The sequence below is a fragment of the Aethalodelphis obliquidens genome, unplaced genomic scaffold (genome assembly GCF_003676395.1).
Source record: "Aethalodelphis obliquidens isolate GAN/ISIS:26980383/991018 unplaced genomic scaffold, ASM367639v1 scaffold61, whole genome shotgun sequence".
NCBI lineage: Eukaryota > Metazoa > Chordata > Mammalia > Artiodactyla > Delphinidae > Aethalodelphis > Aethalodelphis obliquidens.
The window spans coordinates 5,150,862-5,177,230 of NW_020838005.1; the positions used below are offsets into that span (position 1 = coordinate 5,150,862).

Consider the following 26,369-nt stretch of genomic DNA (forward strand, 5'->3'; position numbering starts at 1 on the left):
GTGGCCCCAGAACATGCATTTTCCAACAATACTGTAGTGGACTTCAGTACAGGTGACTGTGCTGAAATCACCCAAGGTGATTTACTCTGATGAGCAGCAATGACTCTGAACTTGAGTGGCCCAGGCACTGCTCTGGAGGGGCTGAAGGAAGAACCCATATTACTCCCCTGCTTTAGCTCCTCCTTTAAATTCCTCCAGATCAGGGAGCCCCATGGCTTGGGCTTCCTAGGACTGCCCCTCACAAAAAATAAAGACTTCTTACTCTGGGCTGGATAGGAGCAGAAGCGTTTACACCAGAGCTGGAAGGCTATCATGCGAGTGGCTAGCGTGGGGAGGGTGGTGAATAACAACGCAGCCCAACCACATCTTTCATCTCAGTTGTATTTGTTTTAATTGCCCTTAGCTCTGCCAAGGCCCTGCAACTGAGACACCTCTGGCTCGAGGCTGAGCTAATAAGTCGCACACCAGCTAGATTAGACCCACGTTCTTTAACTGGCCATAGGTGTGTGGGTTCATTTCTGGGCTCTCTATTCTGTTCCGCTGATCCATATGTCTGTTTTATCTGAAGGGCACCAGTAAGTGTGCGCCGAGGTGCTAAAAACGCCAGGGAGGAACAGACCGGTGAGCCGGAAGAGGAAGGCCAAGCAGGTCCCAATGACTCTGGTGTCAAGTCTGACCTGCTCAGCTTAGGGTTCGGTGGCAGGCAGCTTCTGACAGGGTTCCCCAGGCTCCCCGCCTCCCATATTCACCCCCTTGCCTGGGCTCCTCCCGCTGAGTGTGGGCTGCACCAACTGGCTTGCTTCTAGTGAAGAGACTGTGACAAAAGTGACAAGATGTCACTTCCAAGATTAGGTTACAGAAGACCAAGACTTCCTGCTCGTCCACAGTCTCTCTCTTGCCCTCTTGTTCACTCTGATGAAACCAGCTGCCACGTGGTGAGACGCTCTGAGGAGACGCCCATGTGACAGGGACCCGAGGGAGGCTTCGGCTACCCACCACCCCTGAGGAACTGAATCCTGCCAACCACCGCGTGAGTGAACCAAGAATGGGATCCTCCCGGTGGAGCCTGAGATAAGGGCAGCCTGGTGGGAGACCCAGAATTACTAATAAGTTAGGAAGTGTTCTGGGCCATGTTCTAGTACAGAGGCAGTGTTTTAATACCTCAACTCAGCCTGGGCTTTTCTCAGGTCTCATCAATGACATTTTTACAAACTCTAATTGTACAGAACATTTGTAGAAGGTTGGTCTTGATACCTAATTTAGTTGCTTTAGTTGCAATATTCAATAATTTACCTACCCTCTTTTTTCCCTTCATATACCTAAACTGAGGGTAAAATGTTTCCTTCAAAAACTGTTGAAGACCACAGCAAATGAGAAATCACACACACACACACACACGCACACATATGTGTATATATAATATATATTATTAACATTATATATCTATGATATTCAGTGCCTATGAATTCCTCCCCTTCACTCTATGCTTAAATTCTTCGGGTATCTTATTCTGGTACCTTATATACTGACTACACTACTTTCAGATCTAAAACTAATTATTTGTCATTTCTCTCTTTGGAAATGTTAGAGGTTTCCTTTATCACACAGGTTTGGTGACTATGTTTTCACAAACAATTTTGATAAGTTTTCTATCAGCTAGACAAAAGATTTAAACGAGGAATTAGTCAAATGTATTGTTGGCTTTTCCAAAAGAAGAAAGTTTCAATATTCTTTTGTACAAGGTTGGCTTTCAATGTTTTTCTCTCCTTCCTGGTGTGCACTGGCTAATTTTAACCAAGCCAGTCCCCTCTCAATCATGCCATGTTGCTATGTTTTTGCCCACAATGTTCTCTTATCTTGGAGCGATCTCTTCCCTCATTCAAACCCTGCTTAACCGGCCAAACCCAGCTTGAGTCTTGCCACTTAGTACGTAATCTCTGCTCAACAAGCTCCTTGGGTACAGGGACTATGCCTTAAACTTTGGGGGGCATTTCCCTGAAAACTTATAATGCCAGGCACTTGGTAGTTAATGAACAAATGAGACTGAAGTCCTCTAAATTTCCTATTTATACCCCCAAATTTCTTTCGCTAACACCTTTTTTACTCTTTTGAGATATTTAGTCACTTCCTCATTACTTCCTTCTATCTCCTAACATCTTGTCTAACTCAGCTTTCCCTAAAACTCTCCTTATGCTTGAGGCCATAATTACAGAGGCATTTACAGAGCCATTCAAAGCCATTAGGATTATTGGCTGATTAAGGATAAGTCGGATAAGGAAACCCAATGGGAACTAGTTCTGTTTTTTCTGGCTTTCCAATTTATCAAAGTCAAGTTCTCAGAGTCTAAATGCTTAATAAGTACTTTCTAAAAGATTTCATTTTTTTGTTTTGTTCTTATCACACTTGAGTGCTTAATAAACTTTTTTCCCAGGGCTTGACATCATGCCAGAGCTCTGCTGTCTCTTCTTCCATCCTACCAGCACAACATCATGTGTTTTCTTAAAAGAGCAGGACTTTTAGGTCCACAGGGACCACTTAAAAGCTTATAAATAAAACACTGGTTGGGCTTTTTCTAAGTGTTTGATGAGTGAATGACTGAACAAAATAAATATAAGAGCAGAATACAAAGAATACAAGAAGCAGTAAAGTTTCTTTCCTCTCATTACAGTGAAGTGTGCTTACTATACATGTGAGTGGGGTGGGGTGGACATGGGTTAGCAGAGTGATCTTTATGGAATTTACCAAAAGTAAAGCCTGAAGATCAAGCACTTCTCAATACTAAACTGAAACCAGATTATAATGCCTGTTTTTTTGTTTTAGATCAATTTCTCTCTCAAAAGTACAAAGGCAATTTGCTCAGGCTACCGAAGCATGATAGAAACAATTCTTGAGAGGGGCTAAACCATCTCTGCTTTAATTTTATGCTCATCAAAAACCTCTTACCTATAATTTGATCTCTTTAAGTGGACTTGCTGCCCAGAACAGAGAGTCCTAGACAGATGAACCACCCTAGTCCTGGAGCTACGCAGATATCTCAGGATAAAGTAATCAAATGGGATTTTTGTTTCTCAGTCAGTATCCTGGGAGTTTAGTTAGCCCAAACCAGTCTTCAGAGGCTAATCAACTCTGAGTGAAATGAAATGATTAAGTTTCTGGAAGTGCAAAGCTGAAGAACTGCAAAGTTGTGACGACTCCATCAAAGTACTGCCACTCTCTGAGCACCTGCTTCAGGGCATCTTTAAAAACTATAACATAAGCGAACTTAGAGATAGTTTAATTCAATCCTCCTATTTTACAGAAAAGAAGACTGAGTCCCAGGATCTGAATGACACTGCTAACTAGAGGCAACAGTGGGATTAGGAAAACAGTCTTCCTTCTACTATACTACTTTGCTCTCGTCAGGAAGGGTAGCACTGAAAGATAAATAAGGCTGTGGAAGGCAGACGTGTGCTGGTTACTGAAAGGGGGTTATGTGAACCAAGTGTATCATTAAAGGGAGAAAGGTTGTTGGTGTTTACTGAGCACCTACTGTGTGCCTGGCACTGTCTTAAGGACTTTACTTGTATTACTCATTTAGTTCTCACAACAACCTTGTGAAGTTGCTAATATTATTTCTATTTTATAAACGAGGAAACAGAACCTAGAAGAAATAAACTTCTGCAGCTAAGAAGCAGATCTGGAAGGAACTCAAACACCAGTCTATTTGACCTCCAAGCCCATAGCTTTAATTTTCTTCCTACTACATAGTTAGACCTGATAAATTCCTCTATAAATACCCAAGGAGTGTCAGAGCAGAGGAACTTCAAGTACAATATGCTTTTTAAAAAAATTTTATGTCTTCTAAAAGATATAAACCCACATTTTAAGCTCTGAGTACTGAAAACTGCCATAACACTTCAGCCAGGAATATATTAATGCATAACTCCTTAATGCTTGTCAGAGGATTATGACAATACCCTGTAGTGATTTATTCTTAATTATAATTGTAAATTTCTAGTCTTATACAAAAAATGCTGCCCTTATATTAACAATACTAGAGACTGGGTAAGTTTCTTCAGTGGAATATTGTGCTTTAAATTTTCCCATTAAAAACCTAAATTTTCAAGTGTGTATGGGAACGTCAGAGGCTCGAAAATTTGTAAGGCATTCTCCTTTTCCTACCCTTCAAAAATCTCTTTTTCAAGAAGTATAAGCTACAATGTCAAAATGAGGAAGAAGGATGGCTAACTTCTAAATAAATCTCAGGGAGCAGTGTCGACTGAGGCAGGGAGTGAGGCAGCTGCCAAAAAGCAAGAGTAATGGTTTTTTTTTTTTTTTGGTAAACATACTAATACTAAATCAAATGCTAATTCAAACTAACTTCCTGTGATTTAAAGGAATTTGTCAGAAACCAATGAATCTGAAAGATTTTAATTCATTTTTTTTTTTAGTTGGTCTTATTCTTAAGCTACTAAGATGCATTAATTCTTGACATTTAACCAAGAGACTGCCTGTAAAGGTTTAAGTATAAGTCAAAACCTGGGGGCTCAAATCCAACTCATGGAGGCGTTTTGCTTGGATCATACAGAATTTTACTTTAACGTGAGAGCCAACATTTTTTAAAGATGAAAAAAAAATCACATTTAAAACATCCAGATCTAGAGCTTCTTTAAAAAAAAAAAAAGTAAAAGGGAAGATTTGGCAGTGATGCGCTCACTTTCCCATACGGCCAAAAGTCTGCTGAAGCCGTGTGTCAGCTGCCCTTTTAGAGAGGTGTGGTCACTGGTCCACAATTCCTGGCAGCCCACCTCACTCCTGTACTTACCTATAAACCCCTTCCTCACCCCTGGAGGCATCTGAGTTTGTGACCCCTATTTTATAGGAACTGGACAAGGAGAATGCAGGAATTTAAAAATAAATAAATAAATAAATAGAAGACAAAGCCCACATCACTTAGTCACTGTACTAGACAGCAAAAACAAACAAACATACAAAAACAAAAAACCGCAGTGCTTCTCAATACAGTATGTCACAGTATCTTGGGACACTTGATATCAACTAGCTCATGATGGAGGGAACTTTTAAAGTGGTGTAAATCCTTCAGCATAAATGTTCAAATGCAGCACTTTTAGTATTCTGGCCCAAGATTAAATTCTAGGTGAATATTTCAAAAGAATTCTCTTATCTGATGTCAATTAAAAAATAGCTCCTCAAATTTTTCTACCACTTCTAATATTTATGCTGAGTTTCTCCAAGAGAAAAACAGGACACAGCTTTCTTGGTTTGTCTAACACCTCAGCACAATCTTTCCAATAATTAGACTCTTCTCTTTGTCTGTCAGTAACTATGGCTCATCTCACACTCAAAAGCCAAAACAAAATGCTTGACCAGGATCAGAACTATGGTCAGGATGCATGAAGTAATGAAATACGGTCTCCGACTGGCCCAACTTCTTCTCTACCAAGTTAGCTCTCAACAGCTTCTGATTTTTGCCCACCTGGTGGCGAGACAGCAAATTCAAGGTTTTTTTGGTTTTTTTTTTTGCGGTACGCGGGCCTCTCACTGTTGTGGCCTCTCCCAATGCGGAGCACAGGCTCCGGACGCACAGGCTCAGCGGCCATGGCTCACGGGCCCAGCCGCTCCGCGGCATGTGGGATCTTCCCAGACCGGGGCATGAACCCGTGTCCCCTGCATCGGCAGGCGGACTCCCAACCACCGCGCCACCAGGGAAGCCCCAAATTCAAGGTTTTATTTCAACTAGCACCTTTGTTAAAAAGGGCGATTTCCTAAGCACCTTAGGAAATAACTTTCTGGCCCCCTCCCTAGTCCCCTGCTCCTTCAAGTTCAACTCACCTTTTTCCCTAATATATGATGGCCCTTTTTCTGGTGAGCCAGTTATCTTGTATTTTACAAAGAATGGGAAGCAAAGAAAACTGCCAAGGACTCTGCCCAAGGTCACAGAAAAAAAAGGCAAAATAAGGACTTGGACTTCCTTAAGACTTAGCCCAGGGTTTGGGATTCAGGAAACAGTGACCTTTGAACATCATTTCTGGTGTGCCAAAATTATTTGTAGCAGAATATTTAAGGGTATAAATTTAAAAGGAGGAAGTGAGGGAAGCCAAGATGTACGTGTTCCACAGGGAAAGAAAACAAAGTCCTCAGGTTTCTAAGGAGGGAGATGGAGAGAAGTGAGTTGAATGTGGGCCAGTGGGCACGTGGGAGAGGGAGAAAAGGGGAAGGAGGCATGCAGTGGGCAGGAGGAAGGGAGCTGAGAATAAGCACGCACAACGAGGACAGGAGGGGACCTGCACCGAGTGGGTGGGCGGACAGATCAAGGAAGCCATCCATGTGTACAGAGAAGACTCAGACAAGTGCGTGTCCAGAAGGCGTTTCCTAATGAGAAGCCAGACAGACACCATATCCCCAGTCAAGGAAACAGAGAAACAAGAAGATCCATAAAACACAGGAGAAAATGTGCACAGTTATGTTACTTCTTCCCTCACATGAGAGGGGGCTCACATGCCCGTGAGAAGCCTGTATGTGGCTGAGAAGCAGCCCAGCACAGGCGTTAAGGGCACGGACTCTGGAACCAGACTAGCCCAGCTGCCTGGGTTTGAATCCAAATCCTACTGCCCACTAGTTGGCTGACCTTGAATAACTTACTTAACCTCTCTGTGACTGTTTTCTCTTCTGTAAAATGATAACGTTAAAGAACTAAGTGAATTAAATAAAGCACTGAGAAGAGTGTCTGGCACATAACAAGTGCTACATAAGTTAAATAAAATAAATAACACGTACAAAAAGGAATGCATAAAGGAGGAGACTCACGTGCTCAAACTCTGAGACAGTTACAGTATAAAAACCACAGCATATTCTCCTAGCTACATATTCATATCCTTGTAGAAAGAATGTCACAAAAGCCAAGACATTCTAAAGTTTAGTTAAGTAGATGGCAAACAAATCACAGACCTAGAGGGAAAGAGAACCCAGTGGCGAGGTAGCTGGAGAAGAGTGGACTTGGGTAGGAGTGTAAGGAACACACGTGACCTAAGAAGTCACAGACGGGCTTTTACTCCAGACTCTGGACGCCAGGCCTGGATGGCTGGGGCTGCGGTGCCGGGAGGTGAGGGCAGCAGTTGGCAGGGCTGGACCAACTGCAGTATGTTAGGGCTGACTCGTGTCCTCTGCTGCCGATCAAATATGAGAGTGGAAGTAGAATCAAGCTGCCTCCCGCCTCCTCTACTGCATTTCTACTTACTTCACCTCATCATCTACAGCCTTAGCCCAGGCCTTTGTTCTCTCGCCTTGGTTTCTGAATCAGCTCTGCCGCTGGGCTTCCCGCCCCCATCTCTGCACCCCCATCCATCCTCTCTTATGCTTCCAGGGTTACTTCCCCTAAAAAAATATGCGATCACGTCATTCACCGCCTTGTCAACCTCCCCTGATGGGCTTCCTGCTCTCAATAATAAAAAGTTCCATCTTGACACAGCAGACGCTTCATTATCTTGCTCCAATGTCCCTGTCTGGTTTCGCCTTTCACCTCTTTACTCAGCTAATTCTAACCCACCGTGAACTTCTCACTGTTCCCTAATATACTATATCCTACGGTGCTGTGCCTGGACCCCACTTTACGACCCTTTCTATCAGGAAAAGTCCTTTCCTTCCTCTGAGACCCACCTTAATTGTCATCTCCTAAGGAATGTCCTCCTCAGTTCCCTAAGCAGAGAAAGTTCTTCATTTTCTGAGTGCCTACAGCATTGTGACCAGGCATCTCTTATAACACATGCCACCCAAGACTGTAATTTAGCTGTTTAATTGTCCGATTTCCCATTAACCCCTCAGCACCTCATAGAGACAGCCAACTGTTTTACTTATTTTTAAAAACTCCCAGGGCATCCCTGGTGGCGCAGTGGTTGAGAGTCCGCCTGCCGATGCAGGGGACACGGGTTCGTGCCCCGGTCCGGGAAGATCCCACATGCCGCGGAGCGGCTGGGCCCGTGAGCCATGGCCGCTGAGCCTGTGCGTCCGGAGCCTGTGCTCCACAACGGGAGAGGCCACAACAGTGAGAGGCCCGAGTACTGCAAAAAAAAACCCCAAAAACCTCCCAGACCTAGCATACTACCTTGCATATGGTATGGTTGCCTGTCAAATATGACGGTTGAATCAAACACAACCCTTCCATAACACAGGGAAAGGGGAATCTTAATTCTAACAGTATAAACGTTTGAGCAGAAAATACGGTTAACATTTGAGACTGTTCTGCAAAGCCCCCAGCTCTACTGCCATGGTGGGTAGACGGCCTGCTGCTTACCGCTGAATATCCTTGTTCTTCCACAAGGAGGCAGACTGAGCCTTGGGCACGCGTTCAATGAAGTTCACCAACTCTTCCATGAGAAGCCTGAGTTTAAACAAAGAAAGTGATGAACACTCAAAAAGGAATCAGAAAAACATGGCACTCTTAACACTGTAGCCAAGAGAAGCGGGCTTGCCTGCCTGCCCTCCCCAGTCGTCTTTCCTCTCTCTGCTGCACATAAACGTGGGCACCATTTTACATAAAGTTGAACAAAAACCTACCCTTTGCGTTGAATTTTCACGTTAAAAATTCTGAATGTAAATGATTTAATTCATAAGCCTGGTGTGCTTCTTGTCTCTAAACAATGAAATATATAAGCCTATGGTTTAACTCACACTCTTAAGACCTCTGCCTTTATTTATTTAGGTAATTAAAAACACAAAAGGACAAATAGTTAAATGAGCATGAAGTACCTGATTTTGGTGGCAGCAGAGGTGGGGGTAGGATTTTTTTTAATGACAATATTAAATGGACATTTTAAACTGGTAAAATAAGTTTGCTTCATATACATTTTAGGAATTAACAAAATTCCACATGGAAGAATACTCGAAGGCCTAATCCTAAAACTCTAACTCAAGGACCTGCCAGAGGACAGGCTCTGCAGATCACAAGCTGGATCACCACAGAATCACAACTCAGGGAATCTAAGAGATGCCTCACTCAACTGGATCGATGATCCCATGCTCTGAGGAATACATGGGAACAGAGCACTGATGGGGCCCTGGATGGCTAGGGGACGACCAAAAAGCTAGAAATAGACTTTCAACATCTTGAATCCCCTACATAATCCAGTACAGATGTTCCACATTGACTTAAATCCTCTCCCAATAAACACACAGACATGGCAAGCCATAAATTTATTAGCATTTGAATGCCGAACACCTTCATTTCCACTTATTTACTTATTCCTAACACTATCATCGTCTTTCATTTTTTTTTTTTTAAATTGTCTTTCATCTTGAAGGAGCAGTACCAGTTCCAGCACTCTAAGATCCGGGATCCAGGCTCATTATTGTTCTGGCTGTAACTTTCTGGAGAACTGTCTGGTATGTCCATCCTCAGGCTTTAACTTTTTCAGACTAGAATCTAATGTTTTCAGCTTGTCCTCTCACCAAAACTGTTAAATCACCTTGAGTGCTTTACTTTCCTACAATGTCTCTTCCTCAGATCCTTTATGTTTTTCTGTACACACCGCAGGTAATATGGTTTGACACAAAAACAAGGACATATTTTGTTTCATTTCTGGTAATTCCATCGTATTGGACTTCAGTCAGATTCTAGAACCCAAAGCACTTAGATCCCATATTTCGGGTCTTGATAGTATTACCTTATACCATACTTCTTTGTTTGCTTCAACACAATTCTTTTCTTCTGGGGTAATTTTCTTCTCACTAAATGATGCTATGGTTACTTGAAACAACCATCTGTCCCATGGAGGCTTGGGAGGGGCAGGGGAAGAGACAGCACAGCGTTCTCAGAGTCAAAGAAAGGCTCTGAGGTTTTTATTCCATACAGTCCCGAGTTTCACTATGTCAACAGTACAGACAACGTAACCATCTAATTACCCTGTTTTCTACAAGCCGTCCCCATTTATAGTCTGCACTAAACCATGAGAGGGGGGAAATTTTGAAAGCAAAGTAGTAAAATTTCTTCCTCTTTTCTTAAATATGCTGTGTTCCTTTCTCTCCCGAAGCTCTCTGCACTGCATCCTGGTGGCATCCTACTGAATGATACTTCCCCTAATTAGTATCATCTGCACAGAGGAGCTGTCTCTGCAAACTCCCTGTTCCCGTTTTTCTAAAAAAGACTAACGACCATTACGCGCAGCATCAGTCTCTAGGCAACTCCAAAGAACATTTGTTTTATCTGGAGAGTTGTCTATTCGTGCCTGTTCTCTGGGTCAGCTGCTCAGAGGGAAATAACAATCCCACCTCGCACAACACTCTATTAACGGTCACCACTGAAGGGAGGAGCTCGCCAGCCACTCTCTAATGGCACAAGAAGAAATGCTCTCACCTGCCGATCTGAACGGAGGGCTCTGTAGCATACACCGTGCCTGTGAACCCCGTGTGCTCAGTGATGTAGGGCAGAGCCATCATGCAGTGATAGTTAGAGATGAGGATCACATCTACCGTAGACAGATCTATTAGCTCGGTCTGAAAAGAAAGGGGAGGGAATGATAGATATCTGTGCGGGGCACATAGATCAACGTGATGGGACTGAAAAATGATGTTGCCAGAATGCAGAGGAGTGGCTTTGGTACTACAGAATAATGATGCCTTTCCTGCAACACTTCTACTCTCTCCTTTTAGGATATTTCCTAATGTTGACATTACGCGGCAGGACAGGATGGCTACTGATGAGAGTGCAGCCCGTCCGCCAGAGGTGCTCTGATTTTACTAAAACAGAGTTCTCCGAGTCAGACGTGTGAGGATGAACGACAACAGGACACTTCAGCAGCTGCTGCCTGGCAGGGGGAACCACGTAACACGAAGCAGACAGCACAGTATCAGCCGTGAGGGAGAGGCACACAGAAACCAGCTCTTCAGAAGTCAAATGTGGGAGGCAACTGTTTTTGGAGTAACTTCTGACCACTAGTGTTGGGTATAGAGCCCCCCGCAAACGTAGTGGCAGAGTCATAAGAGGAGGTTATACTCTTGTGTTCTACCCTAATCACAACCCCCGCTCTACCCTTCACTCCATTATTAAGGTCATGTGAAAAGGGAAAAGACAGGTTGGCAGGTGAGAAAAAAATGCTACCCATGTTTGGTAAATTTTTATGAAAACTCTTTTAGTAGAACGGAACTTTTTTTCCATAAATTTAAGTCCTACCTGCCTTTTAAGGCTCAATTCTCTTCTCCCACTAAGCCTTCCTTATTTGCCCAGACGAAAGAAACCACTTCTTCCTCTGAACTGTCAAGGCACTTTATGAATATCCCTCTCGTGGCAGTTATTATTCTGTACAAAGGCAGGCAGCTCAAAGTTATCATTTTGTCCCCCCAAAACTGAATGTCTCTGAGCCCAAGAATCCCGTGTGACTCAGCTCTGTCCCCTCCCCGCTGTGGTAGCCAGGACATAACAGGCCTTGGCGCACTGTTGTTGGAGGACTGCATCGTTATAAGCACCACCCTCTGTGGAGAAAAGTGAGATGCAGCGGTTCAGAGACATCATCTTAGTCTCTGAGCTCTCCCTCACGGAACTTACCCCGTGGAAACTGTATGGTACAGTACGGACAGCACGGGGTAACTCAAGAGAGAGTTTTAGTTAGCAGAACGGGTCACAGAGCTACTATGTCCCCCACGGAGTAGAAGTAACAAAGATGTCTGTGCCCTCTTTGCAAATAACAGAGACAGTGTGCCATTTTGGCTGTGGGTATCTTCTGGTTGGTGACTTTATGTGTAAAGTAAGTTGATTTAATAAAGCCAAGGCATAATCAGCTCCTGAGGACAGCGTGGAGATTAGAGGTCAGAAGCTGCTCACCACCGGGGCAATGGCAATCTGTGTGAATAAAATGTCTAAGGACATAACTTAACTCCATGCTGTGTACTGCACTTCCAAGACAATATCCTCACATAACAAAGGGTCATGGGACATCCTGCTGCTCCTATTCCCCACCAACTCTCTAGAAGCATTTTTAAACAAATGAGAAGATTAAGACATAGTAGCAGAGTGATACATCCAGAAGAAAACAAGGGAAGAAGAGTTGAAGCAACAGTAAAACCCAAAAGCATCCCTACCTTCCTTCTACCTATACAGAAACTGGGTAGGAATATTAGAAATTTCTCTTTACTATTTAAGAAACAACCCATAGAGTCTAGAATGGTAAGAAATTTGGTGAGGACAGCTGGGGAGAAAAAAAAAAATATATATATATATATGTATTTTCTGCTTGTATATATATCAAGAGTGCCTACATAAAAAATTTTCCCCTGAGAAATAAATTTAACACCCAAACTATGTTTATATATTCACATCTATATGTTTACTTGCATACTTTCACTCAGTGAAATCCCATAAAGACTATTTTAATTTTAAACTTTTATATACAGACACTTGGGTTCTACAGACCATGAATTGGGTCAAAACAATCATAATTTATTGGTTGCTTACTATACTGTCCTAGACTTTATGCACAGTCTACAGTGTAGACTTTGGGGGAATACAAAGATATTTAAGGTAGCTGCACTAGATTATAAATTCCATGAGGACTGGGACTTCAGTTCTGCCTGGCTCAGCCACAAGTCAGCCAAGATTGGACAGCGTAGTAAGTCCCTCTCTCCTAATTCAACAACTCTCATATTTTCTCCTGATCATACAATGCCCTGGTTTCCCTTAAAATAGTGACTACTAATAACTTGTCATAAACCACAAATTATGACACTAGTTGAAAAAACCTATATGGCTTTAGAACCCTAAATATAACAGTGCTGCTTTAGCTTGGCAAAGGTGAACTGTGAAACGGTGACTGTTTCATTTCAAAGCTTAGTAGTTGATGGAGCAAGTCAGAAAGTCACCAGAGCTCCAAGCCAGGTATCCTCCACTGAGGGCCACAAGCTGAAGGCTGCAGCAGTCAGTGCCACAGGCAGTAAACTGACAATAAATGTAGCACCTACGATTAGGAATCTTTGAACAGATGGGGAACTGCCCCACCAACTCCTAAATGACAAATGAAGATCACGAAAAAGATTTTATTAGCAGTTAGGGAGAGCTCAGGATTTTCAATAACTGTCTACCTTCACACTTGTTCCTACTAGTTTACCTCAAACTCTCCCTTATTTGCCAATTTCAATTACCACGTCCTTCTTTGTTTTTCTTCCTCTCTTTCACTCTGGTGTCCTAAAAGGGCACATCACCTACTTCAAAAAGAGAAAAAAAAAAAGTTTATCTAAAGGATATCAAAGGAAGTTGTAGAAATGGAAGGAGAGAGAGGAAGAAAGGACAAAAATAAGGGACACAGCACTCCCAATTTCTTTTTTCTCTGGCACTGAAATGTGAAAGTATTTTCGACAGGCACTGACATCCCCTGGGCACACGGAAAGAATAGAATGGTAGCTTCTTATTGATTTCCTCAGGAACCCTGGACTGGCTACTGGCTTCCCTATACTTCATCTGTGAGCTAAGAACTCCATCTAGGCCACTCTGGGGATTAGGCCTGTCAGCTGAGATTAGTTTCCTTTAAGACTAATGCAAACTGATCTTTGTTTCCTTTAAAACAATGAAACTGGACTCAAACACTTATAACAAGTCTCACTGTGATGATAATACGTAAGCGACAGATATCCATGACTCAGTTCAGAATCCATGAATTTCAAGCAATATTCCATATGTCATTTCAAGTCAGCAAGAATTTTTACAGTTTACTATACTGGCTAGATAACAGCAACTCCCAATTACCCAAGACTAGAAAATGTATGGCTAACCTAAGACACAGGCATTATCCAGTCGGCCTTCTGTATCTGTGGCTGTGAAACCTCTATTCATTGCACTCCATCATTTTATATAAAGTGCTTGAGTATCCGTGGATTTTGGTATCCACAGGAACCAATCCCCTGCAGATACCGAGGGATGACTGTAATTACAAAATTAAAAGGCTTGAGATATTTCTTTACCTTGCTCAAAACTATGCTCCAGTGTGACTGTCAATGTGGATTATAGAAAAAGCTAGGGACGGGAAGAAGAGAGTGACTTCAGTGATTTACAGACAATATAAAAAGCTCCTAAATGATATTTTAGCTGTAAAACAAAGTGCCTAGAATAACAGATCCATTTCAATTTGAAAACAGGAAGCTAAGCCCCTGAAAATTATTTCCTGATTTCAGTTTGAGAGATGATAAGAAATGCTTTGTTTCTACAACAAGATTCACTTTAATCTTACCTCTGGTAGGCAGAATTCGGGCACAGAATCCACAAATACATGACCTGAGCACTCCTTTAGCTCCTAAAAGACATGAAAAGAAAAAATTCTAGGAAGTAATATCCAATAGATACAGCGCCAAAGAAATTTCATCCCCAAACCAAACTTTCCATGAAATATCACAGATTGCTGGAGTTGGAGGGAAGCTGGAAGCTTATTTAGGCCAACTGTTCATTGTTTAAGCTCAGGGAGGCTAAATGTTTTATTTAGGATTAAAAAAATGCTGGCTGGTGGCTGACTCAGGACTTGAATGCACATTTCTTGATGCCTCTTCAAGGAAGCCATGTGTGGACACATGCTGCTTCCATAACTCATGACCCAAAGCTTTCCAAATAATTGTTAGATGGACCATACCAGCAATACCAGAATGATCTGGAACACTGATGGAAGTAGATTCCTGGGCCCTACCTAAGATCTAAGGGATGAGAAACTAAGGATGAGGCCATGGAATCTGTGTTTATAACAAGCACCTCCAGCGATTTTGTTCTGCAATTAGGTTAGGAGTCCAGGGCATAGACAAATGATTTAGAGCCCCTTTCTCCTCCTACCAAGGTTTGAGGGGCAAATAAGGAGGGAGATGAAGAGTACAGGGTAGGGATTAAACCACCACCACCACCATTCAAAAGAAAAAAGTGTACTTATAAAGAGAGAGAATTTAGTGCAGCTCCCACTCTGCCCGTGACCTACAGTATTTAATGTGCCTGTCTTACTTTGGATTCGTTCACAAACAGATCCTGAGAAAGGGTGTGTGAAAGCTTATAAGGGAGGTGCTAAAAACAAACAAACAAACGAACAACAAAAAACCCAGCAGGAGGAAGGGCAAGTGATAAATAAAGGGAAAAGCAGGTGACCAATAACGAATATGTTACAGAGCTACATACCACTGTGGGCAACAGGGAGTCACTCCCATGGGGAAACTCTAAGAAATAGTATCAAACATATACCTGGGAGTTATTCCACTCAGGGGCAAGGGACCTGGGATATTTATATAGCAACTCGTGCATTTGGGGCAGCTTTAGGAAAAAACTGTCAGGCAAAGCCATACAGGTATTGGCAGCTGCATTTATGACATAGGACACTGAAGAGACAGGAGTGGGCCACCAACAGAGTCTGCTACAATGCCCCCAGGAGGCCACCAGAGTTGCTGCCTTCCCTTGATGACACTTTATACTGAACTCTATGCAGGAATTTTTGCTCCAAAGTTAAAGCTATCTATCACTCTATAATGAAACCACTAAAAGATAGATTTTGGTTGACAGTTTCCTCTTTCTGGAAAGAGAAAAATACTGTTAGAACTTTGTTCCATTGTGTTTTCATTTGTCACCAAACATAAATTTCTATATATTCATATATATGTACCTATATTTATATACTGGAGTCTCAATGATTTTACTCTCAATCTTTACCTGAAAATAAGGTATTAACTGTATGTTATTTTCCTTTTGAATTTTACAAGTCTCCTATCAGAACCTTGATAGAATACTTCCTCCCCTTGCCTTCCACTGTAAACTCTGGTTCCTCTCCTTATATGAGTACCATTTAACCAGTAGAGCGCTGAGCCAAAAAGAGACTGAAAACCATTCTTTTTTTTTCTTTCCTTTTCCTTTTCTCTGCAGTACGCGGGCCTCTCACTGTTGTGGTCTCTCCCGTTGCGGAGCACAGGCTCCGGACGCGCAGGCTCAGCGGCCATGGCTCAGGGGCCCAGCCGCTCCGCGGCATGTGGGATCCTCCCGGACCGGGGCACGAACCCGTGTCCCCTGCATCGGCAGGCGGACTCTCAACCACTATGCCACCAGGGAAGCCCTGAAAACCATTCTTAATTACAATGTACCTGCCAGCTAAAAACAAATGAGCAATTATGTTTAATGGAAGAAGACTCCCAGCTCCCTTAGGATGAGGTAAAAAATGATTAAAGACAAATCATGGGAAATTTATAAGCGCTGCCTGGCCTTAAATTGACTATGTAATCTTCTTCGCCATATTGCCATGTACCAGGGTATGTGTACCTCACATGACAGAGCCTCCTCTGAGGCTCCCATCCTTCCTGGCCTGGAGCAGCATATTTGCCATTCCACGCACTTACAATGTTACTCTATTTTATTCACCACTCCCTCCTAATGAAATGCTCCCACACAGACATGCAAGTCATTTTGCTCACAATGCACAGGTAATGGGATGCTTCTGAGCCTTTCTCAGGGAACAATGATTTACAGCCAGCAGAGAGTTAGGCTGAAATTTCATCAAGTGCACAGATTCTTGATTGTCACATAATTTTTACAGTTAGCTATGAGGGAAATCTGGTTTCAAATCATGCATTTGGCTTGCACTCGAGGTTGGGGTGTAGGTACAGGAGTTAATTCTGTAAAAAGAGCACCTCTTTATTTAACAATACCAATTACAAGAAGGAAATGCCTTATTCAATTCAGATGAATCATTTTAAGGATCCTTACACTTATTCAGTCTTTCAATTCTGAAACTGGGGAGAGGAAGAATGATTTGGAGGCCTAAGAATGGCATGGATAAGCTTGACAGTTTTTAATCTTCCTTTACCCTCTGATTTTTTTTCAGGAGAAAATTTGACTAGATTATAGTTTTAACATTTTTTTTGTATCTCTGGTCTCTCACGTATATGTTAAATGCCTAAAAACTGATCTGAGGAAGGAATTATTGTGAAGATAATCTAATGTTAAAAATTTAATAGCCTTGAAAAAAAAAGTAATTTGAGTCATTTACTTTAGGCCTAGTTAGTGATTAAAGTCATAATAGGACCCCAAATCCTAGATTCCTCAGAACTATGTTGTTTTCTCACAACCTATAGGAGTGTCCACTCCAGGATACCAGGATCACAGATCATAGTCTGGAAGGCCCTTTGTTCATATTTACCTGAAAACATGCTTCCCTCCCACTCCCCCAAGAGCACACTGCCCGGCAGTTAAACACTCAGCTCCTCAGTCTGTTCTCCACATGGCAGCCAAAGCGGTCTGAGCAGAGGAAGACACTGCCCGCTGCAACCTTTGGTGGCCTCTTATCACCCAAAGAATAAGACTCAGACTTTTTACAAAGCCCTAGCTGATTTGACCCCTGACAGAGCAGTTTAAAACTCACAATGTCTGGGGGGATTTTAAAGTTATTAAAAAAAAAAAAAAAGTTCACTCCTTACAGGTGGAGAGTCAGTACAGCCTCAAAATGAAATGAGCTAGGGACTTCCCTGGTGGTCCAGTGGTTGGGACTTCACCTTCTGATGGGGGGCGGTGCGGTTTGGTCCCTGGTCAGGGAGCTGGGATCCCGCATGCCTCGGGGCCAAAAAACCAAGAAAAGGCAGTATTGTAACAAATTCAATAGAGACTTTGGGGATGGTCCACATCAAAAGAAAATCTTTAAAAAAAAAAAAAAAGAAGAAACGAGCTAGATGGAATTCTCTAATAAGCATCACCACTGAAACTCTCATTGCAATTCTAAAAATAATAGTTTTCTTTTTGTGGTGGTAAAATGTATTTGCAGCAGAAGTTCTTAGATTTTACACATGAGAAAACTGGATCTGTAGCTGAACACTGAGACTCCTTAAAAGGCTCTTAAAAACAATAATTACCAAGTACTGAAGACTTTACATGGGATTTTTCAGGGAGAAGACACAGGGGAAATAATGAGCCCATCAGTCACATTATTATCGGGTGGCTCCGGTATGACAAGATGGCTTTCCAGTGGGTGTAGATACACTTCAGCTAATCATTACCTTGTCCAAGAAAGCATTTCCATCCTTTAGGGACCAGCCAGGAAGATTAGACAGCCTGGGACTGCAAAACAAAAGATTAAATTATCCTAAATAGATTATAATCCTCAGTGATTTCACGGTGACTGTACTGGCTCCATAAAGTGAAAAACAGTTTGAAATTACTGGCAGCAATGCCTACCCAAAATACTAATCAAAAAGACGAAAAATAACCATGTGGTATCAAGCTTAAGAATTAGTGGCAGTGGAACATTAAAAAGCCAAATAGTTTTGCACTAAATTGGGAAAATTAAAAGAATGCTATGCAGAATAATAAAGAGAAAAAAGAATGATAAGACACTAGAGCATTGTACAGTTTTCCCATCACTGGCCCCGACTTCACCTTGCTTGTGTTTGACAACAAGCCTGAGGGGAAGGCCGAATGGGACCATTATATTGTGGATGACAAAACAGACTCAGAGGGGTCAGGTGTCTGACAAGAGCACTTAAGCTGCCTACCAGCCAGAATTCACCACAAATAAAAACCTGAATTCTGCTTGAGTCCACCTTCTGGATTCATTGCTTATAAATGAATTAGTCAACTTGTTACCTGCGGCTTGAGTTTCCAGTTCTGGAAAATGAAGCTAGTTTTCCTAAGCGTTATGAAATACATACCTAAGTGAGTAATTTCTAGAAGGTGAGGTTAATTTCACATATACATTACATTAAAGAAGTCTGAATCAGAAATCATTCACTCTGGTAAGCTCAGGATTTAACTGTGTGCTATTGGTTGACCAATACTGGAGGTTGAAAATGCAAACAACTCAGGAGAAAAAAAAATGCTGGTAAAAAGAAAAACTTAACGATCAAGGTGATATATGAAGAAAAGCACACAGAAGTACAAGTTGGATGGCAGAAGGATTTAGCACTTCAACACAAAATTAGTCTGTGAAGTAAAAATTAAAGGCAAAGTATGGGCGTGGGACTAAAAGACTCTATAATCAGAAACCAAGTTAACGTATAGTACTGGATCCTCTCTCTAAAATAAGTTTATCAAATTCTGACTTTGTAATTAGGTGGTAGGTACGAAAGTCAAATTGAAACATAGATATGTGAATATTTGTCAATCTTCTAGGAAAGATTAAAAACCTGAATAAAATATACATGCATCTAATTTTAGAAAAAAAGTGAGAATTTAAGGGGTAACTTTTAATTTTGACATAATTACTAGCTCATAGAAAAGCTGTAAGAATGTAAGTACAATGATGTCCCGCATACCCCTTGCCTAGATTCTCTGTTTACATTTTCCCTTTATTAATCAAAAAGTGAGAATTTTTGGATTTCATTCTTGAGAATGAGAATCAAGTTTGGTTGGCATAAATTACACCTGAAAAACTTTTTTTAAAACTCTGGGAGCTTTCCCAGAAAAAAACTCTATTACCATTAGCTGTTTAATTCCCATCTCATTTCAGTCACATATATACCTTCACTTACAGACTTCTTACTTCTTAAAAAATATTATTTACTACCAGATCAGATTAAATAACCAAGCATTCTAATAAAAGTGTAATGACAAGACAATCCGAATACTGTTCTCATTTCATGCACACTAACTCTCTAAAAGAAGTTGTAAATATCCACTTCCCTTTACAAAGAGAACTGGATCAAAGGACATGCATCCTGTCTGTTCTCCATCAGATACACACAAGTCAACCTCCAAATTACAGATGACTGATTCAATTAGTTTTGTCCTCATCAAGTGATTAGAAATGGTACACTGCTTATGGGACTTCCCTGGTGGTCCAGTGGTTAAGACTCTGCACTCCCAATGTAGGGGGCCCAGGTTTGATCCCTGGTCAGGGAACTAGATCCCGCATGCTGCAACTAACAGCCTGCATGCTAAAACTGAAAAAAAAAGATCCCGCGTGCCACAACTAAGACCTGGTGCAGCAAAATTAAAAAACAAAAGAAGAAATGGTACACTGCTTATAAAAAAAATTTTTTTTAAGTAAAAATTTCAGGTATTGTGGTTTTAACTCTTGCTAAACATTTTTTTATAACGTCAAAGCCTTCTATGAAGTATCTGTAGTTATTCTGGATTTAAGAAATTGCTAGTAGATGGTACTGAATGCTCAAAGGAGAGCAAGACCATGTTATAACAACAGTGCCAATGATAAAGGGGCACACAAATGCGTCATCAGATGGCAAATGGATGCTGACTACAGAGATGAAAGTATTTTGTTACTGGGGACCAACAAGTTAATGACTAAACCATGAAGAGTTAGCAAACTTTAAGCTACCAAAGAGGAAGAGATTTATTACTTTGTTCCTAATGATTACAAAATCTGAGAGGGAACAGGAGTTACGAGGTGAAGACAGAGGGCGATTTTCCAGAAAGAGGGACAGGAAACAACCTCATCATTTGGTGAAGTACTGAAGGAGGATAAGGTATTCATCTTCACTCATTCATTAATGAATCTTGATTTATGTGTCGAGCACTCAGCTGCTGGTGATACGACCATGAGCAAAACGCGCCTGTCCTCCTGAGGGGTTAGGGAAGACAGACAGATCAAGTAATCACACAGAGAACAAGCTGTTATGAATGATGAGGCAGCACACAGCGCACAAGGCACCACAAAGTCTCCTAACAAGGGACTCATCTAGGCAGCATCAAGGCAGCAGTTCTTCTTGAGTCTCTGAAGAACGAGCTGACATCTGGATGGTAGCAGAGTCAAGGGGAAACTGTGTCAAGGGGCAAGATCTGGAGGGAATAAAGAAAGAAGACAGCTGCAAGGCCCAGGACTTTCCTCCAACCATTCTCACCAGGCTTTGGCATGGATATCTTAAAAAAAAAAAAGGTTATCCAAATGAAATTTCAAGGAGGGTCCTATATATACCCTCCCCCTCAACCAACTAAAATGCCTTCTCTCTGTCCTTCCCATATAGAAACTGGAGTCATAAATGATCTGAGAGAGGAGCTCCTGCTAAATAGGCTAAGGGAAGGTGGGTTCAGGGAGGGGTGAAGAGCCTTCCTGGCTGAAGAACAATCTGTGTGACTGCTCCCAGGCAGGAGATAAGACTTCTTTGAAACTGAAAGAAAAGAAAAGAGCAAGATACTAGAAGAGAGGCATAAAGCCTAATGTACCAAGACTGACTTGGTATTTATCCTAACAGCAATGGAAGGGACTTCCCTGGTGGCACAGTGGTTAAGAATCTGCCTGCCAATGCAGGGAACACGGGTTTGAGCCCTGGTCTGGGAAGATCCCATATGCCGCGGAGCAACTAAGCCTGTGTGCCACAACTACTGAGCCCGCATGCCACAACTACTGAAGCCCACCCGCCTAGAGCCCGTGCTCTGCAACAAGAGAAGCCACTGCAATGAGAAGCCTGCGCACCGCAAAGAAGAGTAGCCCCTGCTCGCCGCAACTAGAGAAAGCCCGCACACAGCAACGAAGACCCAACGCAGCCAAAAATAATAAATAAATAAATTTAAAAGCAATGGAAAAACCACTGAAAGGTCTTAAACAGGTGAAAGACGAGATTAGATCTGTATTTCTAAAAGGTGATTTTGGAGAAAATTGACATCAAGTGCCTTCTGATAAGACGTACCATCATTTGTGTGGTATTCCTGCCGAAAATAGTAACCCCAACCTAATTATGAGGAAACGTGAGACAAACCCATATTGAAAGATGTTATATAAAATAACTGGCCTGCACTCCTAAAAATGGCAAGGTCGTGAAAGACATAGAGACTAAAACTCTTCCAGATTAAAGGAGATTAAAGACATGACCAAATGCAATGTGTGATCTGGACTGGATCCTAGACCAGTAAGTTATTTTCCTTTTTTGCTATAAAAGGCATTACAGTGAAATATGAACTGGTATAACTTGGGAAATGTAAATAAGGTACACAGCTCAGATACTTGTATAGTATCGACGTTAAGTTAACTGATTATCTTTATTGTACTGTGGTTATGTAAGAGAATGTCCTTCTTCTTATAAGACAGGCACGTAAGTATTTAGGTGGCAAAGGAGCACAGTGTCTATCTTTCAAATGGGTCAGAAAAAACTACATGCATATGTAACATAAAGAGGCAGTGATAAAGCAAATGTGATAAAATGTTAGTAACTGGTAAGAGTAACTGGGAATTGTAACTATTCTTGCAACTTTTCTGTAAATCTGAAGCAATTTCAAAATAAAAAGTTACACAAAAAGAAGACTGGATTCAGACAGGGGCAAGAACAGAATTGAAGAAACTGGTTAGGAAGCTTTACCAGTAATGCCTGTAAAAGAGGATGATGACTACCACAGTAGCACTTAAGAGAAGTAACTGGATTCTAGAGCTATCTAGAAGGTAAAAATGACAATGCTTAATGAAAGGTTGGATGTGGGAAGCGAGGAAGGGGGCATCTAACTGAACTCCCAGCTCTCTGGCTTTTATAACAGGGTGCCATTCCCTAAGATAGGGCAGCATGGGGGGAAACCAGGTCTGGGAGGGTGTACTCTCCTCTTCTGGACCAAGTCTAATCATAAACTCAGTTTGGGGTATGGTGAGTTCTGAAGTGCTTTCAAAGGCACATCCGAGGAGAGAAACCGAGTAGGCATTTTGGATTTATGATTATGAATGTGGAACTCACATGTGGAACTTAACGAAAAATACACATTTGTAAGTTATTGTCTGGATGGTTATCGAGGCCCTGAGCATTTATCTTTTATTTTATTTTTTAAAATTTATTTATTTTTGGCTGTGTTGGGTCTTTGCTGCTGCACGTGGGCTTTCCCTACTTGTGGCGAGCGGGGGCTACTCTTCGTTGTGGTGTGCATGCTTCTCATTGCGGTGGCCTCTCTTGTTGCGGAGCACGGGCTCTAGGCACGAGGGCTTCAGTAGTTGTGGCACACGGGCTTAGTTGCCCCACAGCACGTGGGATCTTCCCGGACCAGGGCTTGAACCCGTGTCCCTGCCTTGGCAGGCGGATTCTTAACCAATGCGCCACCAGGGAAGTCCCTCTGAACATTTATTAAATTCCCTTGGTAGAGCCTCTGTGGCCAAGCACTGAATACTAAAGAATTCTCATGTGTGATGACCAGTTAGAGGAAAATGAATCTCCAACGTAGACAGAAGAGAAAGATTCAGAGAAGTAACAAAAACCAGGACTGTATTATCATGGAGGAGAGTGATGCTGAGTGGCTAAGGAGGGTGAGGATGACAAATGCGTATTATAGCTACATGACGTGGAAGTCATTCGTGATTTACTGAAAGATGTTCTGGTGGTTGGTGTGGGCAAAGCAGACTGGGAAGGAGTTAGGAATGCTGAAGGGGAAAGTGGGGTTGAGAGAAGGTTAAAAAGATTTATTTATTTTTTTTTACATTTTAAGTTAGAAGTGACAGCATAATTAAATGGGAAGGACTGAGTCAAGATGGAAAGATTCAAGATAAAGGAAAGATTACAATAGCAAAATGATGCAGAAGGAGAGAAGGGTTGAAATCCAGAGAAGACAAAGGGATTCATTCCTGTGACAAATATTTACGGAGCAGCTACTGCATGCCAAGAACTCTTTTAGGCACTGGGAATACAGTGGAGAGCAAACAAAATCTCTGCCCTTATAAAACTTACCTTTTAGTGGAGAAGAAAGACAATATATAAACCAAGTATGTATATATGATGTAATGCGAAGTGCTCTGAAGACAAATAAAGCAGGATGAGGGGACAGAGAGGGACTGGGGATACTATTTTAGCCAAGTGGACCTCCAAGGTTTCTGGCCTGAGCAAATGAAGACACTTTTTGTAAGGAACTGCCATGGGCTGTTAATCATCCCATTAGTATAACCTCCCTCTGAGAGAAAAACAATGACAAGGGGAAGAGAGAGTAGAAGTGGATTCTGTATTCACTTGAGAATACAGAATTAGGTAAAGACAGGAATGAACAGGAAAGGGAAAACATGTAGCTAGGACTGTGTGCCCAACTCAGGTTTTGAACACCTAGATGATTCATGACCCTGCAGAGCATGTAGGCCCCCATTTGGGAACCCTTAGCATACCCTGTATTTTATTTTCTTTAGTAATTATCACAAGTATATAGCTATTTTTTGTACCACAAGTATAATTAAATCTTCAACTGTAATTCTTTCTCCTCTGACAGACTATAAATTCCATGAGGAAAGAAAAGTTGTCTTGTTCAGGTCTGTATCCCCTGGTCTAGGACACTGCAGATTCTTAACACCGAGTGAATGAGCATTTTAAGCTTTGGAAGGAAACAGACAATGATATCAGGCTATTTTAATAAAAAACATGCAGTCATTTTTGTTGAGAAATATATATGACACCTACAGTTCCTAAATCAACTATAAATACATTTTTTTCCCCTTCTGGATAATATCTATGGATGGTAAAAGTATTTCTAAGTGCTGGATGTGATTATAACTGAATTTTATCAGCTATGCATAAAATGTAACCTGGAATTAACTCTGACCTTGTCCCCATCACCTTACTGTATCCCTTATCTTAGAAAAAAGTCAATCGTTGATTTTTTTTTTTTTTTTCTTTGCGGTAGCGGGCGGCCCCTCCCGTTGCGGAGCACAGGCTCCAGACGCACAGGCTCAGCGGCCATGGATCACGGGCCTAGCCGCTCCGCGGCATGTGGGATCCTCCCGGACCGGGGCACGAACCCGTGTCCCCTGCATCGGCAGGCAGACTCTCAACCACTGCGCCACCAGGGAAGTCCCAATCGTTGATTTTTAATTCTACTTTTCCTAGATGGTTCACAGGGTTATCATTATGAATAGTCATTGCACACAGTGAAGTCTTCAGCAGTGAATGAGATACATTAGATGGTTTAACTAGCTCGTTATGCTTTTAAGCTCTTAAATCTGCTTTAGATAGCTTTTCTGTCTCCCCTCCTTCAATGCGGTATCACTTTTTGCTGCTGGGAGTATATCTGCTTCTAAAAGTTACCCACTCCTTTTATAAAGTGCTGCTTCTAAATAACAGCAAGCTGGAAAACCAATCTCCTAGACAAGGTCTTAGTAAACAGTGCTGCCTGTAGGCCTGGGGTAATCTGTCTGCTTTAAGACATGGACTTCGGCTTCATGTAAGATTCTATGATATCTACAGCTGACTAGTATGAAAATAATGCATAGATACCTATCAAAAAGAAATGTCAGGCTCTATGATGTCAAGTCCCTGCAAAGGCAGTTAAATGATTCTAAAATTCAATTCGTGGGGCTCATCAGTTGACCATTTATCAACTCCTACATGAATTAGCAAGAAACATGAAATATATATGACCTCACTTGCACTGAGTAGTTGCAGGAACATTTAACAGAAGCTCAGAAGAAGTTATAATAAAGAAGTCAATCAATAAATCAATACAACACTTTCCATCAACCCAGCCAAAGGAAATTATTTTGATGAAGAACATTTTTAAGGGAACAAAGTAAACTTAGGACAACACACAAGGTAGTGGTCATCTTGATGCTATTGTGTACCGTTTTTCAGCAAACCAAAGCTCATTTTGTCTCGGATGCATCAGCACATACCTTTGAACAAGTGGCAAAGGAAGGAAATTGAGGGTGGAAGTCATGTCCAGTCCACAGTCCAGCATAATGGTGGTTGATTTGAATTTGAGCACATTGCATGGTAAGGTTGGGTGCCCTGACAGGCAATACTGAAAAACAAACAAACAAACAAATCACTTTTGTCAATAATCAGTTACAGAAAAAGCCTAAAAAATAAAGTGAATTAAATAAAGCTGATCATCTTCTCTCATTAGAGCACTGTGTAAATTCAGCTAACTTTCTATATGGCTTCCTCCCTTTACAGTGCTGGATACCCTTCCCCTAGCACTCAGCATCCTCAAAAATCTCAGATCATACCCAGTTCTTCGCAGGGTACCAACTTACATCTCAGGCAAGTAGAGTTTTGGAGGGGCCAAGGTTATTCTAAACAGAAGGTTTCCTGGCTGTAGTTTTCTGCTCCACTCTCAAATGACACTTGCAAATTCTCACTATCCTGTCAGACCTAAGTACTGTGTAAAGTCAATAAAATTCTAAGCTGGAACCTCAAACTGTGCTACAGGTTAGGTTTGCTCCTCTGTAAATAAGTCGGGTGACTTTCCTCCAAGAGGAAATGCTTGGGAAGGGTTAACAAACAAGCATCAGTAAGGCGGTGATGGCTCAGCCTTGTCAGAAGAAATGACTCCAAAGGACAAGTGACTTCCCTGACATGCAGACACTAGGCAGGAGTGAGGGACACCCATTCCCAACCAATCAAGAGCCTCTTGCCTGTGGCCGCAGTCCTCAGAAGTCAAAGGGGCACAAGCCACAAAGGCGTATTCAAAGGGGAGTGATGAAGCAAACCAGCACACTGACCTCAAACATCCCTCAGGTCCTCCTCAATGGAGTGGGGATGACAGA

At 41.9% G+C, this 26,369-nt stretch overlaps 1 protein-coding gene across 5 annotated transcripts in view; it reads right to left on the reverse strand.

The window, feature by feature from the left end:
• The window catches only part of INTS9 (integrator complex subunit 9), a 111,457-nt gene that overhangs the window by 54,089 nt on the left and 30,999 nt on the right, over positions 1–26,369 (reverse strand). For all 5 annotated transcript variants that reach the window (XM_027088085.1, XM_027088084.1, XM_027088088.1 and 2 more), the window contains exons 2-6: positions 25,494–25,621; positions 17,980–18,040; positions 14,208–14,270; positions 10,349–10,488; positions 8,291–8,377 (exon numbers count right to left, since the gene is read on the reverse strand). In XM_027088085.1, coding sequence (XP_026943886.1) covers positions 8,291–8,377; positions 10,349–10,488; positions 14,208–14,270; positions 17,980–18,040; positions 25,494–25,621 — 479 coding nt within the window. The remainder of the gene's footprint in view (positions 1–8,290; positions 8,378–10,348; positions 10,489–14,207; positions 14,271–17,979; positions 18,041–25,493; positions 25,622–26,369) is intronic.